We start from the raw sequence: 14536 nt of genomic DNA on the forward strand, positions 1-14536 counted from the left end.
GTTCCTTTCCGCATCCCAAAGACAGAGCCTGAGCCCCGAGAGGGGAAAGAGAGATTCTGGCTTCTGCCAGATATGCATTAGTGTGAATAAGTGGTTGGAGGAATAGGCTGGGTTGAGCCTATACCCATTTCTGGATCCCAGACAGTCACTTGGGCCAGGTGCACCTTCCCCATTCTCCTTTCCAGAGCCACATGGGGCAGGAGTCCTACTCTACCTCCCCCTACCCCCTAGATGGAGGCTGAGTTCTGGGAGGAGAAAAGAGGTCTCTTGGTGTCAGAGATGTGGGTGGAGGGTGACAAGGGTGTGGTATTGGCTAGGCTTAGTCTCTACCCCCTGGACATTAGCCAGAGCAGTGGGGATCCCACAGGGAACTAGCAAGCAAGGATGCCCCATTGTTCCCTGGAGTTGTAGCAGTGACCTTAAGACCTTCTTCACCCCAGAACTCTCGCCTTCAATCTCTAAGATCAGCAGACAGCACCAAACTGTGTGTTTGTGCCAGGAAAGAAGTGGTCTTTTGGGAAGGAGGTATGTCATGCCTCTGCAATCAGGCAGGCAGGCAGGTCTCTGATGGAGGGATGGAATTTTGTGTATTTAACTGGGGACATAGCTTTATCAAAATGAAAATATGTGTAAAACTTATAAAACTGTAAACAATGGGGGACAGGAAATCAGGAACAATGGATTGGCATGGGGAGAGAAATGAAGAGGGGAAAAAATTGAAGAGAGAAAAGCTACTGGGGTAAATGGATATTTACAGCTTATATTTTATATTGTGCAACGGCAAGAGGCATACATGACAAACCTAAATAACCATGTGATCTTTTATTATACCTTCATCCTCCTGTCCCCCTTCTCCCTTCCTTCACCTCCCCTTTGCTTGTTGTGCTCACCTGCTGTGTCATGGCTTCTTTTAGTTTGAAAGCTCTCTGGATCAGGGACTAATCTTTCTACATGCTATGCAATACACTGTATGTTCTGTCTGCTCCTGCAGTAGAAATAATAAAAAGTAATGTTCTGGTGGTCTGTCTGGCATCCGTCAAGGTGCATTTGTTTGAAGCCACTATATTCAGCATCAAGGCAGGACCCTGGGAACTGGGTCTGCCACAAGTTGTGGGGGCTGAAACTCAGCCTTGAGATGCTAGATGTTTGCTTGGGGGTGGAATATTTAGGAGACGTAGATCAAGGATTCTCCTTGGGGGAGGAAGACAGGGGAAGAGCAGAGAGAGAGTCAATGCAAGAGGGCCCAATGATTTGAAAGTGTCTCAAATTTTTCTTGGCTCTGGTTTCTGACCATATTAAGACTCCAGCTGATCACACAGAATAATTAGCTGCCTGGAGATATACTGCCTAATACCTGAAACTTCCTTTAAAGAAGTATTGGCATTTTAGCCCTTTGGGGTTTCAGAGTTGAGCTCTCTTTTACCAAGGATCTTATTACTAAGTCACTCCAGACAACAGCCACTTTCACATTGTAGACTGTTTAAAAAAAAAAAAAAAAAAAGTTTGGCTTTCCCCCTAAGCAGTGTATACACTTTATTAAACATTGTGAGTGGTGAGGCCATTTTAGGTGGGCATGTCTGCTCAATGTCTGCTTTTTCCTGGATAGAGAGATGCACTCAAAATGCCCTTAACAATTTTGTAGTGTCTGCAAGAATAGGACTCCCACAATAAGAAGATGCTGCTCTGTTGTCTGTTAGCCTCTCTTGCTGCATGTAAAAGGCTGAATCAAAAATAAAACCAAAAATTATGTGACACTACCCAATCAGATAAAAAACTTTCTCCGTTCCTTAGCTAACTGAAAATCACTGTAGGAGGCCTTCTGCTGGAGGCAGGGCCTCGGAAATGTGAAGAGCAGAATGGTTCCTGGCTTTGCAGCTTGCCTTGCTGATGGACTGCCTATTCATTGGAGCAGTTCAGCGGAATGGTAGCTGAACTGTGCTCCTTACATGGGACATGATCATTTGTGAGGGGCAGATAGACAGGTGTTCAGATGTGGGTGATATTTGTGGCACTCTGAATTTAAAACAGGTTTGTTCTTGCCATCACTGGGATCTTTATTCTGTTCCTTTTAGGGTCGGGGGACCTGAAAGACAATGTTCTCCTCCTGTCTCCTTAGGAGGTGGGAAAACTGGCGCTGTCTTCTTCCCATTGCTTCTGGGACCGCGGAGGGTCACCAGTGATCTTTTCCCTCCTCCATAAATAGACTAGGCTTACAAACCCCAGGATCATTGGGGCCAATGGATGGAGTGCCAGCCGGCCATGTGTGTGCATGTATGTTCAGCAGAGTGGTGAGAGGAACACTGATTATATACCCCTATCTGCAAAAACATTATTTAATTCACCTTCCTTGATATCACTTCAAATCCCAGTGTTTTTGTCTGTCTCGGAAAGATGAACTATAACAATTGATCCAGTACAGTGGTAGAGGAAAACAAAAGAGAGGGAAAGTAATTAATGAAAAGAAAAATGAGCTCATTGACAAAAACAGGAAATAAAACTGCTATCAAGTAGATACGAAATGAGCCATACAGTCCAGGGGAAAATATAGCTCCTTGTTGAAACCTATTACTTCTTTCAGATTGTTAAAACTAGAATGTTCACATCAGCTATTGGTGTGGGTTTTATCTTCACAAAGATATTGGGTGTCCCTAGGGTTGCCAGTTTTGGTGGGTTATATTCCTGGAGGTTTCATCACATGACATAATCTTTAATTAAAGATTAATCTTTTAATTCCTGGAGACTCCAGGACAATCGTGAAGGGTTGGCAATCCTATGTGGTCCCAAGGGGAATTGGAGGACGTAAAGCGATATGGCAGTTCCTATGGTAACTGCTCCTTGCAGAGTGTATACCAGATTAATTAAAAAATTATAGAAATTCTATGTAATTTATTGGCACTTACTGTAAAGGCTTCCTAACCCCAAAAAAGGCACCTTTAATTTATGAATTCTTTGCTCTGTATTTTGAAAGGCAAATACGCCCATATTATCCACACTCAAGGCTTACTACAGAAGGAATAATTCTGAGGCCTCCCCGCTGTGTAAAATTATGGATATGTGCTGTACACCCAGCTAGCTGATTCATCCAAAAATATCTGCTGGCTGACAGAGCCTACATAATATAAATTAAAAAAAAAAAAATTAAAGGGGCCTTCGATGCAGTTTCAGGCTACAAAGAAAGAGAGACAATGGATTCAAGAGTTTTGATCTTCTCTTTCTTCCCCAGACTAGCACTTTGTGTTGACATAATTTGCTTTTCACTTTGTGGTCATGCAGGCAGTTATTCTTTCCCATCCATGAGGATGAAAAACCTGTGTATTACATTTATTGTGATAGCACCTAGGATCCCTAGTCATGGGCATGACCCCATTGTGCTAGGAACTGTACAAACACAGAACATGCATATTTACATATTTCCCATTATGTTCTAGTAAGTTTTCTGGTTTTCAATTAAACAAATAATACACTACCAAAGCAAAAAAAAACAAAACCAAACCCCAAAACAAACAAACAAACAAACAAAAAAACACCCTACTTTTTTTCTTTTGCAATGTTAAAAGCTGTTAGAGCTGGTGACTGAGCCTTGAAAATTTTCATTTTGATTTATTTACCATTTTTATTACAGTATCGCTCATCAGCCATAATCTGACTCGGAGCCCCATTATGCTGGGTGCTGTACAAATATAAAGTACATGACAATCCCTGTCCCCAGACGATCCCAGTATAAATAGAGACAAGATAAAGCTGTGGTATACAAAGGGAATGGAGAAGCAAAACATGGGTAAGCTTATCAGGAACACCAAGGGGGACACTGCAATGAATGGGATCATCTGCATGAGTAAATGTTCCCCAGTGTGAGTGAGGTTGCATGATCTGACTCAGAGTGAGTCACAGCAGATGATTGGTCATCCGGCCTACTCTTTTTGTTTTTTGACTCAGTCACAAACTATTAGATCACATTTCTGTCCTATCTAGTGTTAGCCACTTTAGGCATGAGCACACAGTACACAGAAGAGTACATATTTTTATTACTTCCCTTTGGTTGGCCTCTCTACCTTTCTCTCCCATCTCTATTGTAGTGAAGCACTTTCTCATTCAAAACTTCTTCTGGTTCATCATCACCTGACTTGTGTTTCTGGGACTGGCCACTGAGTGTTTGGCATATCTTGTGGAATGGGGTCACAAATGTGACAGTAACACTCCCTGGTCCTCTGTTGTCCAACCACCAACCAGTATTGAGGAACTGAGAGCAGTCTCACGGGACCATTTCGTATGGTTAAGCTGGCTTTAAGACGGCTTTGTACTGCCAGAGCAATGCAAATCAGCCCTAGCATTGCCTACTACTGCAAGCACTGTAAACTGTGTCCCCAGCATTATAACTGTTTTCTGAAATTACCAGGCAACCCATATGAAGCTATGCAAATTCAGCCCCATCAGATGTGGCTGTCTAGGTATGTCCTGTGTGTTTCTTCATTCACTACATCACCGTCTGCAGATTCCCTTAGCTCGGCTCCCATGTGCTCTGTTGATTTGTGTCCTCTCTGTGACATGCGCTGTACTCTGTTCTTACACACTTTCCAATAAAGAGAAGATTAAAAGGAAAAACACATAGTTAAAAAGGGCAGGGATGATGAACAATGTCTGCCGTTCCGGGTGATAGTGGTGTTGACCCTGCCTTGAGCCTTGGGCTACCAGGTGCATTCCTGTCGCATTATATTATGTTGTGTAGGGCTCCAACGTCTCGGACAGAAGCCAGTTTCTACCATCATATATTGTACACGTTTATTATGTTTTTGATTTAAGATCTGAAGACTGATATTTTTTTCCTTTCTGCTGCCATTGAACATTTATTGCCTGTACAGTAATAGTAGTAATGCTTAGCAGTGATATAGTGCTTACATCTTCCAAGTGTTTTATAGATATGAACTAAGTGGCTGTTACCTTTGTCTGTAACATAGTGGCCATATGTTCACAATTCCATTGTTCTCCCCTCCTCTTCCCAAGAGCTTTAAACAATCAAGACACTGGAACTAAGGATAGTCTACATAGGTGCCTAGTGAATTTGATCATATAAATTCAATTTTCCTTTTGCCAAAGATTCCCTTTAAGTTGCTGAACAGCAATTGAAGTTGACAAAGTAAGCCGGACAAGGGTTCCAGCTGTCGCCCCCGCAGGCTAGATGCAAAAGGTTGGTACGTTTTGCATTCTGACTCCTTCGATTGATTAGGAGAGAAACATTGTTACATTTCCTTGGTGCTAAGCTTTATAAAGTTGAGGGTTAAATCTTGCCTTCAGGTGCACAGAATGATGGAAGTAGCGGGGAGCCACAATGCAGACAAGCAGAATACCTCTGTGGTGCTCAAATACCCTAGGTAGTATGTCTGGGGAAAGCCCTGAGATGTGCTACATCCCAAAGGAGGCTGTAGTAAGAACAGTGTGTCTAGCTCCCAAGACACTACAGGGCATATATTTCGCTGTCAGCAGCTAGTGCTAGTCTTCAACAGATTGGTGTTCAGTTTGCTCCAGCTCAGAGTTTTGCAAGGGATGGGCTCATCTCCCAGCAGAGGCCTGCTCTTCACTGGCAGGATACACACCTTCCCTTTTTGCTGGTTTTTCCAATTTTGCTCCTTCTGGCTGTGCTCGCTGGCCAGAGCCAAAGCAGGATTTGGCCTTAGAAAAATAACTTCCCTGACCCAACGAAATTGTAGATGGAAAAATTATTAGTATAGCTGTTCAGAACGTTTTTTGTCCACATGAAATGTTCGTTGTGTTTTCAGTTGAGAATTTTGTTGGTAGGAGTCAGACAGGCTCTCCCGCTCAAGAGACTGGTGGTTATGGCACCGGCTTGGGTTGTAGGACAGCCTCATTGAAGTCCCTGTCATGCTTGATTCTGAATGATGTAGGATGAAAACTCTGCTGTGTATCAGGCAGAGCAGAGACTTGAACATGGGTTTCCCGCATGCCAGGCCAGTGCCCTTACAACAAGTTTGTAGAACACCCATGCTTCTCCCTGAAATTTGATTTTGGTTTTGTTCCAGTGCAGAATGAAAACAAATTTTGAAACCTTGAAAGTTGCTGCAAAACAGAATTGTTATCCTCCAGTCAGTTCTACTCATTAGCTCATATTGGGACAAATTCTACACTGAGGTGCATGTAATCTGCTCCTCCTGCTGCCTAGATACCATGGTGATGGGCATATTATAAATGGACAAGATAGGGACAGGGTGCATCCATCTGTGGCTCATTACCTTTACCAGAAGATACCAAAAAGTAGGAGTTCACATCTCTCTTTCAAAGTATATAAAATTAAATAGGGAATAAGAATATTCACAATTACAAAAGAAAGAGTAATAACTTCCCTTCCCTCATACTTTAGTGCATAAACCAACTAGTAGCTGCCTCAGATTAGGGGAAAAAAATCCCCCACAAAGGTACAATATTGCATAGTTGTCCAGGGGGTTGTAGGGTTGAGGCGGCACAGTTATTATAGATTCCTCTGAAACATGATGTTGGCCACAATCAAAAACAAGCTATTGGAGCAAGTTGACCACTGATAGTAGTTCTTAAAATATTTCCATCTAGACAATGAGTTACAGACATTATTGAAAACTTCACCATGTGTAAGGTTTGTGAGTGGAATATTTTCTGTGAGGGTCCCCTCTCTTTGAGAGGAGCTTTCATCTTTCCCCTACGGGACACACAAATAAATGCATTCATCTAAACTAAAGTAAGTTTCTAATCTTTGTGGTTGCAGAGAGCAGCTTCAAAATGGGAAGCCTAAAGGCTCAAAATATAAAAGGCAAATCAAAACTTATATTTTTTAAAACCCTATGATTTTTATTCCAGTCTCATGATTTTGGAATCTTGGGGTTAGTACTACAAACTCAACTTCTGACTTTTTCCTTACAATCACATACTCAAATATCTTTGTCATAAAATATGCTCCAAATGATTTGCAGGTGCAATCAGGTACTTAAATGTCCAAGCCCTTATTTGCCTACAATTATTTGCTTCCGTAGACTTGCAGACTTGCGGGTGCAAAAATGCAGGCACAAAGTCAGAGTCTGCCTTTGAATATCAGCTCTTGTCTTACTTCAGTAAACAGTATCATGCACACATACTGTGATTTCTAGAGGGAGACGCAGATATCTGTTATGCTATTGTTGCTTTGTTGTTACCTTAAGTGGCTAACTGCCTAACCAACGTAAGTCCTTCAAATATTGGGTCTACATCCTGTCTGTCTAAGTTGTCATAATCAGTTTGTTCCAAAACTGCGTCACAACATTCCTTTAAATCTCACAGCTACGAATACCCCTTTGGGTATGTCTACCACTCCTATTGGAGCATACCTGACTGAATGCTGCTGTACTTAGTGGAATTTATGATGAGAGTTCTGAGAATTACTGTTGATTCCTCCTCATTCTCTACTTATTTTACTTATTTAAACTTACTGCCAAATACAGTTATGCTGTTAAATAGCTTCAGACACACAAATATACTGAAATGAGATCACCATAGAATAAATAGGATACTGTTTTTATCACAGCAATGAAGATCAGTTTTTAAAAGGCTTTTTTAATGTACTTGCATCTGAATTGGTTGAGTCATGAGTTAATTTAAAACTCTTGTAAAAATTGTAATGAGACAAAATAGTCATCCGTTTGACAAAAATAGATGGTTTATGGCTTTGCTGGTTGAGAAGATCCTTATATCCCCCCCCCCCCCCCCCGTTTGTTACTGAAAATGTGATTACTTAGAAATTTGTTGCTGTACTTATTGCCCAACACTTCACTAAATACACAAGATCCAGTTAATTAGTGCTTCTCTCTTATAAAATACTGTAATATTGTACAGCAATGGTCACATAGTGCAGTGTACAGTAGAGTTCCTACAGGGCTTTCGATTGTTGCTGTACGGTACTAGATCCGACTTCTGCATGGAGATCTGCATGGATAGGCCCTAGTGCAGCCCTGTTCAGGGCCCCCACTTGGGGGGGGGAAGGGTACACTTTACCGGGGCCTGGAGGCCTTGGGGGGCCTGGCCCCCAGGCTGCAACCCCCATTACCATCAGGAAAATATTTTTCGTGGCTCATGAGATTGTATGTATGGGATGAGGGATTGTGGTATGTATGTGGGAGGGGGCCCGTGTTACAAGTTTGTACTGGTCCTGAAAAAATTATACTTGGGCCCTGGCCCTGTTGACTTAGGGCTGGTTCACACTGACCCCGCGATTCAGCAGCAGTCGACGGGAGTTATGCAAACTACGCAGAGTAGTTTGCGTAACTGACATCGACTGCTCTGCTTCCCTTCTGCGCACTGTTCACACTGCGCTGAGCTGATGGAAACAGTGTTCCCGTCAATGCAGCAGCGCTATGCTACTTGAGGGGGTGGACTTACTCAGTCGACTTCCTGATCGATTGAGCGGGTCTCACTGACCGCTCAATAGATCCTGAAAGATGGATCTGGTGGCGGCGATTTTGCTGCCATCAGTGTAAACATAGCCTTAATTAGGTTTTCTCAAGGGCACAAGGGTGGTTCTGTTTGCACTGTTAGGGTCCTAGTATTGTTTTTCCAAACTAAGAAATGTGCAAAACATGTAAATATAAAATGTGTTAATAGGACTAAATAATGTCATTTTCATATGGCCCTGTATATTAAACTATATTTTATATGCTGATTTTTAAAGTTGTAATTGCCATTGCATTCAAGTGGTGTAATACAAAACTCAAAACTCTGTAATTGTGCAAAGCTACCCATCATGTGTGTCATAACACTGCTACCAATGTAGAACCTCAAACTGAAGTAAAATTAACCTCCCCCATTGCTGGGTGCTAATAAATTAAACTAAATACAAATTTAATCAAATGCCAAACCAAATTATACCTGGCTTTGTGGAGTCGGGGAGATTGGGAACTTTGTTGGTCGCGGGATCAAGCACAAAAAGAGGAAGGAAGGTTCATAGCAAAGGCATTGCTCACCTAAACAAGCATAAAAGTAGAAATTCCTCCAGTTTGGGAAATGGAATTGTCATGTGCATATCCTTCCCATGCAAGATCTACTTGACTATAGAGCCAAATCCTAGAGCTTAGCATGCTTAGCATTTTGCAGAATCTGGTCACTACAAAGAAAATTTAACTCACCTTTTTAACACCAGTTTTAGAAATGAGGGTCCAATTCTGCACGTCTTTACTTGAGTGAATAGTCATGCAAGTAAACTCAAGCCCTAATTTTGCTAGGCATCTGGGGTTTATTTTGGCTTTTAGATTAATAATATTTACATATACTTTGTACATTCTTTTGTCTTCCTTATGAAGTTAGGCTCCGATCTGGCAACTGGATCCTTGCAGGCATGAAGGTACATTTGTGCAGATCTAATTGTAGAATCAGGTCCTCGGTGTCAAGCTGTTTATTATAAAGGCGAGAGTAAAAACACTACTGGTTTTAGATTGTGCCACCCATCCTGAAAAGTGACTTGAACAAGACATCTTATTGTACAGTACATCCCGTTTCTCCCCACTGCAAACTGATGTACATCTCTTCTGTCTCATACGTCATCCCTATCATACTGTATAGGATACATTTGGATTTGTATGATCCATTGTCCAATAACTTTTAATAGTGCGTTCTGGCATTTGGCCATTTTTGCTTCTTGACTCACACACATTTGTGTTTAGGTATGGTGCATAGAATAATTCTTTGTCTGATTGTCACTTGCTACTGATACTGAGTGAAGTATTTATATATCCGTAATATATTTACACAGAGAAGTGATTTTAACTGAGCCATGGAATACTGTGATTCTATCTGATGTGATGTAATCTTTGACAGAGAGCTGATCTTTAATCTAAGGCTATCAAATAGGATTTAAATCTTGTAATAGGTTGTTGTGCTGTGTCCAGGACGGCTTGCTTTACCATGCATGCCCATAAGAGAGAATAAGATGATAACGCAAGTTCTGAGAGAGAGAGAGATTTCCTTTGGAATTTTTGTTTTGCAGGAAAATAAAAATCTATAAAACTACTTACATTCTTAGCTAAATCCTGTACAATTTCCTGTGATTACACAAAATCAGCATAACAAAATTCAGGAAATAAACCCTTTGAGCAATGTTTTGTGAATTTGGCTTGGATCTTCTGCTCAGTGTATAATATTTCTTAATGATGTGTTCTTCTTTCTAGGGATCAGCAGACTCATACACAAGCAGACCGTCAGATTCTGATGTATCTTTGGAAGAGGACAGAGAAGCAATCCGCCAGGAGAGGGAACAGCAAGCAGCTATTCAGCTTGAAAGGGCTAAGGTGAGTTCCTCTTTTCAGCTTTAATAACAGCAAAGTTATATGGCATTTGGTGACATGTCAGCCTTTGATTGTGTTAGAATTCATGCTCCAGGTTTATAATGATGATCATATAATTTAAAAATAGCTTGGTAACAAACTACAAGATGTTAGTGGTTAATACCAAATATTTTCACAAAGAAAATATTACTTAAAACATAGAGCCAAATCCAGCTCTCACACCCATGTAACCTTTTGTGTGTTGGTAGAGTCCTACATGTGTAAATAGAGTGGAATTTTTTGCTCTCACTTAAGGAAAGGCGTGACAGCAACATAAAAGACTTCTACCACATTTTCATAGCAATGTGTTCAGCTGTCCTGAATTTGGATTTGGTCTAGGTGGTGCCTCTATGGATGAGCTGTGGATAGACTGGATGTAAATATAAAGGGACAAATACTGCCCTGTGATGTGTGCACATTAGTACTATTCATTTCAATTGCAGTTGTATCAATAGATTCAGATACAGGATTTTGACCCAGTGGCTGCAATTTAGTCCTTTTCTTTATTTCTCAAAATGTTGGTTGCTTGATTCACCATGTGAAGAAAGGGGCTGCAAATGGTCACTGTTCTGAGAGTGGGGTCAGGCATTTAGATACTACAGTGCTGGGGGTGACAGTAAAATAATTGGGGTGATGGATAGATGCATGCCGGAGGGATTTCCATCAGTGGAAAGCAGGCGGTGTTTGCATGGCCACGCTTTTCCAAGGGTTCTTCCAGTGGAGCCCAGCTTCAGAGCATGATTGGGACCCTGCTGGGAGAGGCTCCCAACTTTACAGAAATTGTTTTTGGACTGTCCTACAGAATTTAATAGAAAATTCTATCCCTTGTATTGGTGGTTTAAAAAAGCCTGTAGAAAGGATCTCACATTCTCTATCAAGTTCTATACGTTTTTGGATTAATTCCTATAAAACCTATTACATTTCTATAGAACCCTCCTGGTTTCATCCCTGTTATATTCCATAGGACTTTTCCATAAATCTGAACCAGCATGTCTCCCAGTTACTCTGGCTGCACCACTATCTTGCTCAGGTTCAGCTACTTTTGAAGAGGTGTTAGGCAGCTCTTGGGCCCCAGCAGAAAGGATTTTGTAGGTACTTTGTGTTGTTGCGTTCCTGACAAATTTCCTGCCACTTGGTACTAGAGTACTTTGTAGCCTATACATTATCTCAAATCTTCCTTCACATCTCATGCCTTAGAACACACAATAGTCTCTGCAAGGGAAGAATTTTCTTACCATGTGTATGACACCGGGTGCATTGTGGAGGGAGGAATTACCTTCCTTGGAATTGTCCTACAAGAGGCTTGATACAGTTAGGTCAATTCTCTGTTGTAGCAAATCACATGGTTCAAATTTGGATGTGATGAAAGCAAGCACAACTCCATTGACTTGCATGGAGTTGTGTCCGTTTTCATTAGGTCTGAATTTGGCCAGATATGGCAATGCACCACTAGCAGATTTTTTTTTTTTTTTTTAATTTTAAATTTGACAGTAAGCACACTAACTCTTCAATCTAAAAAGTATGAGAACACTTCTATAATGTGCTTGTGACATGTATTTTCTGTTCCTAGTCTAAACCTGTAGCGTTTGCAGTTAAGACTAATGTGAGTTACTGTGGAGCATTGGATGAAGATGTTCCTGTCCCAAGCACTGCCATCTCTTTTGATGCCAAGGACTTCCTACACATTAAAGAGGTAACTACAGCATGCAATTATTCCTCTGACCTGCCAACAACTAAAACCTAAGCAGTCAGATTTGAGCCATGCAAGACAAAAAGGAAAGCTGAATAGCAGCCAGCACTATACAGAACATCTGTTAGATTAACAATAACATCCAGGATCATTCATCCTTATCAGGATTCCAGTGCCAGGAGGCTGTATCTTGTACTATTAAGAATTTGAAGCTACTAATTCATTGTCAGGTCTTAAAATCATGGAAAAGGGCATAGCGGGACTGGAAATGGTTCAGGGGAAGGCAACAAAGATTATCAAGGATATGGAAAGGCTTCCATGCGAGGAAAGACTAAAAAGATTAGGACTGCTTATCTTATAAAAGAGATGACTAAATGATGATATAATAGAGATGTAATAGATATAAAATCATGAATGGTATGGCAAAAGTGAATAGAATAGTGTTGTATCTTTTCACACAATACAAAAAACAGAGGTCACCCAATGAAACATACAAACAGAAGGAAGTACTATTTCACACAATGCACAAGTATCCTGTGGAATGTATTGCCATGGGATGTTGTGATGGCCAAAAGTATAACTGCATTCAAAAAAGAACTGAACAAGTTCATAGGGGATATGTCCATCAGTGACTATTAGCTAAGATGGTCAGGGACGCAACGCCACATGCAATGTAGACCTAAACTTCTGACTACCAGAAGCCAGGAGTGGAAGATGGATGGATCACTCCATAATTTCCCAGTTCTATACACTCCCCCTGAAGCTCTGCCATGGACCACTGCTAAGACAGGATAATTGGCTAAATGGATCATTGGTCTGACCAGTATGGCAGTTCTTATGTTCTTAAACTAGCATATTGTAATAGACAGTATATAACAAAGGATATTGCAAATCACAGAAAAACTTATAAGCAAGGTGAGGGAAAAAATATACTCTTGCTAGAAAGTTACTGAGGCCAAACTTTCAAATTTGGTCCCTAAATAAGAGGTCTGATTTTTTTTACTTGGTGCTGACCCCCTGCAGATCTCATTGACTTCAAATAGGAACTTCAAAATTTTTGAAAATCAGGCCATTTATTTAGTTGCCCAAGAACAAATTTAATTGCCTGAGAGTTTGGGGGCAAGGAACTGATCATTCAGAGGGGTGGAGATATACTTGGCTTCTTCCTCACTTGTTTTATAAATAAATCTTTGACTTAATTTTTTTCTGAAAGTATTAAAATGGGACTGATACACACTGGCTTTAGTTATGTACAACTGCTCTAGGAACACTAACATTCCTTTTGAAATATGGTGCCGAGAGCTTTTGACAAAAAATATTGCAATTTTTAAAAAAAATGATAAAATTTCTAAAAAATACAATCTGCTCAACTGGGTTACACAGACCTAAATGACAGAACAATTTATAATTCTTTAAAAGGACTTGATTAAAAAGTCCTGTCACCAGACAGATGCAACAAATCGTTCGTCATTATGGCATCACTCTTTATCTCATTGCAGTTTAGGTTGGGCCAGACTTTCAATTAAATTAATCATATGTTAACAAAAGTTAACACTACAATAAAAACTATGCTTTAAGAAATGTGTCTCTGGAAGTGAATTTCTTAACTGAATATAAAAATATATCCAAGTGGTTTAGCCATTTCTAGGGCATAGGACTGCAAGAAAAATGAAGTAAAGAGAGCGGAAAGATGGTCCAGTGATTAGGGCATTACTTAGTAAACCAGTCTCCCAAACTACCATCACACTTGGCACCAGTTTTCATGTTTGTTGATGGTGTCAACAGAGAAGTCATGTCTAGACATAGCGAATACAGAGTTTGACGATCTATATCAAGGCTGGGACAGTTTGGAGAGAGATCTGTCCTGACACAGCTTGGGCTATACCTATTTTGAGGGCACATACAGGTCTTCAGTTTCCAGAGCTCTTCGTCTGGCACCTTTTCATGCTGACTCATCTAAATGCACACAAATTGACCAATGATCAACTTTCAGTGGGAGTGCTGGTCTTCAAAAGGTAGTGTGGGCTTAAAGACTGTAGCTCAGACATACTTCAGAGCTTCTTAGGACGGGTAGCATTTGTGAGTGAAGTCAATAATCCGTCTGTGTTACAGAAATATAATAACGACTGGTGGATAGGAAGGCTGGTTAAAGAGGGCTGTGAGATTGGCTTCATTCCAAGTCCACTTAGGCTGGAGAATATCCGAATTCAGCAGGAGCAGAAGAGAGGACGTTTCCATGGAGGGTAAGACTGTCCTTAACCATTTCAAAGCACAACAAACACTGGGCAATATTACTGAAGTTCAGCTGTTTTTATTTTTTTTAATGTATTGCTCAATCTTTGCCTATCTAAAAATGGTTTTGTATTCCTATACCAAAATGAGTAGAGGTTAAAATATACACGTTTGCAGAAAATAGTAGGCCTCATAGATCTCTCATTGTCTCTGGTGCTGACATACAAGTTTCCAGGATGGGAACTAAAACTTGGAGGGAGCTGGAGGACTAGCAGTCTGGGCC

General features: G+C 40.8%; 1 protein-coding gene across 6 annotated transcripts in view; it reads left to right on the forward strand.

Annotated features, from left to right (window-relative positions):
* CACNB4 (calcium voltage-gated channel auxiliary subunit beta 4) overlaps positions 1-14536 on the forward strand; it is a 178845-nt gene that overhangs the window by 125734 nt on the left and 38575 nt on the right. For 5 of the 6 annotated variants that reach the window (XM_067549439.1, XM_067549444.1, XM_067549443.1 and 2 more), the window contains 3 exons: positions 10176-10295; positions 11902-12024; positions 14134-14264. In XM_067549439.1, coding sequence (XP_067405540.1) covers positions 10176-10295; positions 11902-12024; positions 14134-14264 — 374 coding nt within the window. Of the gene's footprint in view, positions 1-5094; positions 5186-10175; positions 10296-11901; positions 12025-14133; positions 14265-14536 lie in introns of all 6 variants that reach the window. The other variant, XM_067549445.1, reaches the window with a different exon arrangement.

Source organism: Emydura macquarii, unplaced genomic scaffold (assembly GCF_026122565.2).
Source record: "Emydura macquarii macquarii isolate MOO-44397 ecotype Brisbane River unplaced genomic scaffold, CSIRO-AGI_Emac_v2 contig_1253, whole genome shotgun sequence".
NCBI lineage: Eukaryota > Metazoa > Chordata > Testudines > Chelidae > Emydura > Emydura macquarii.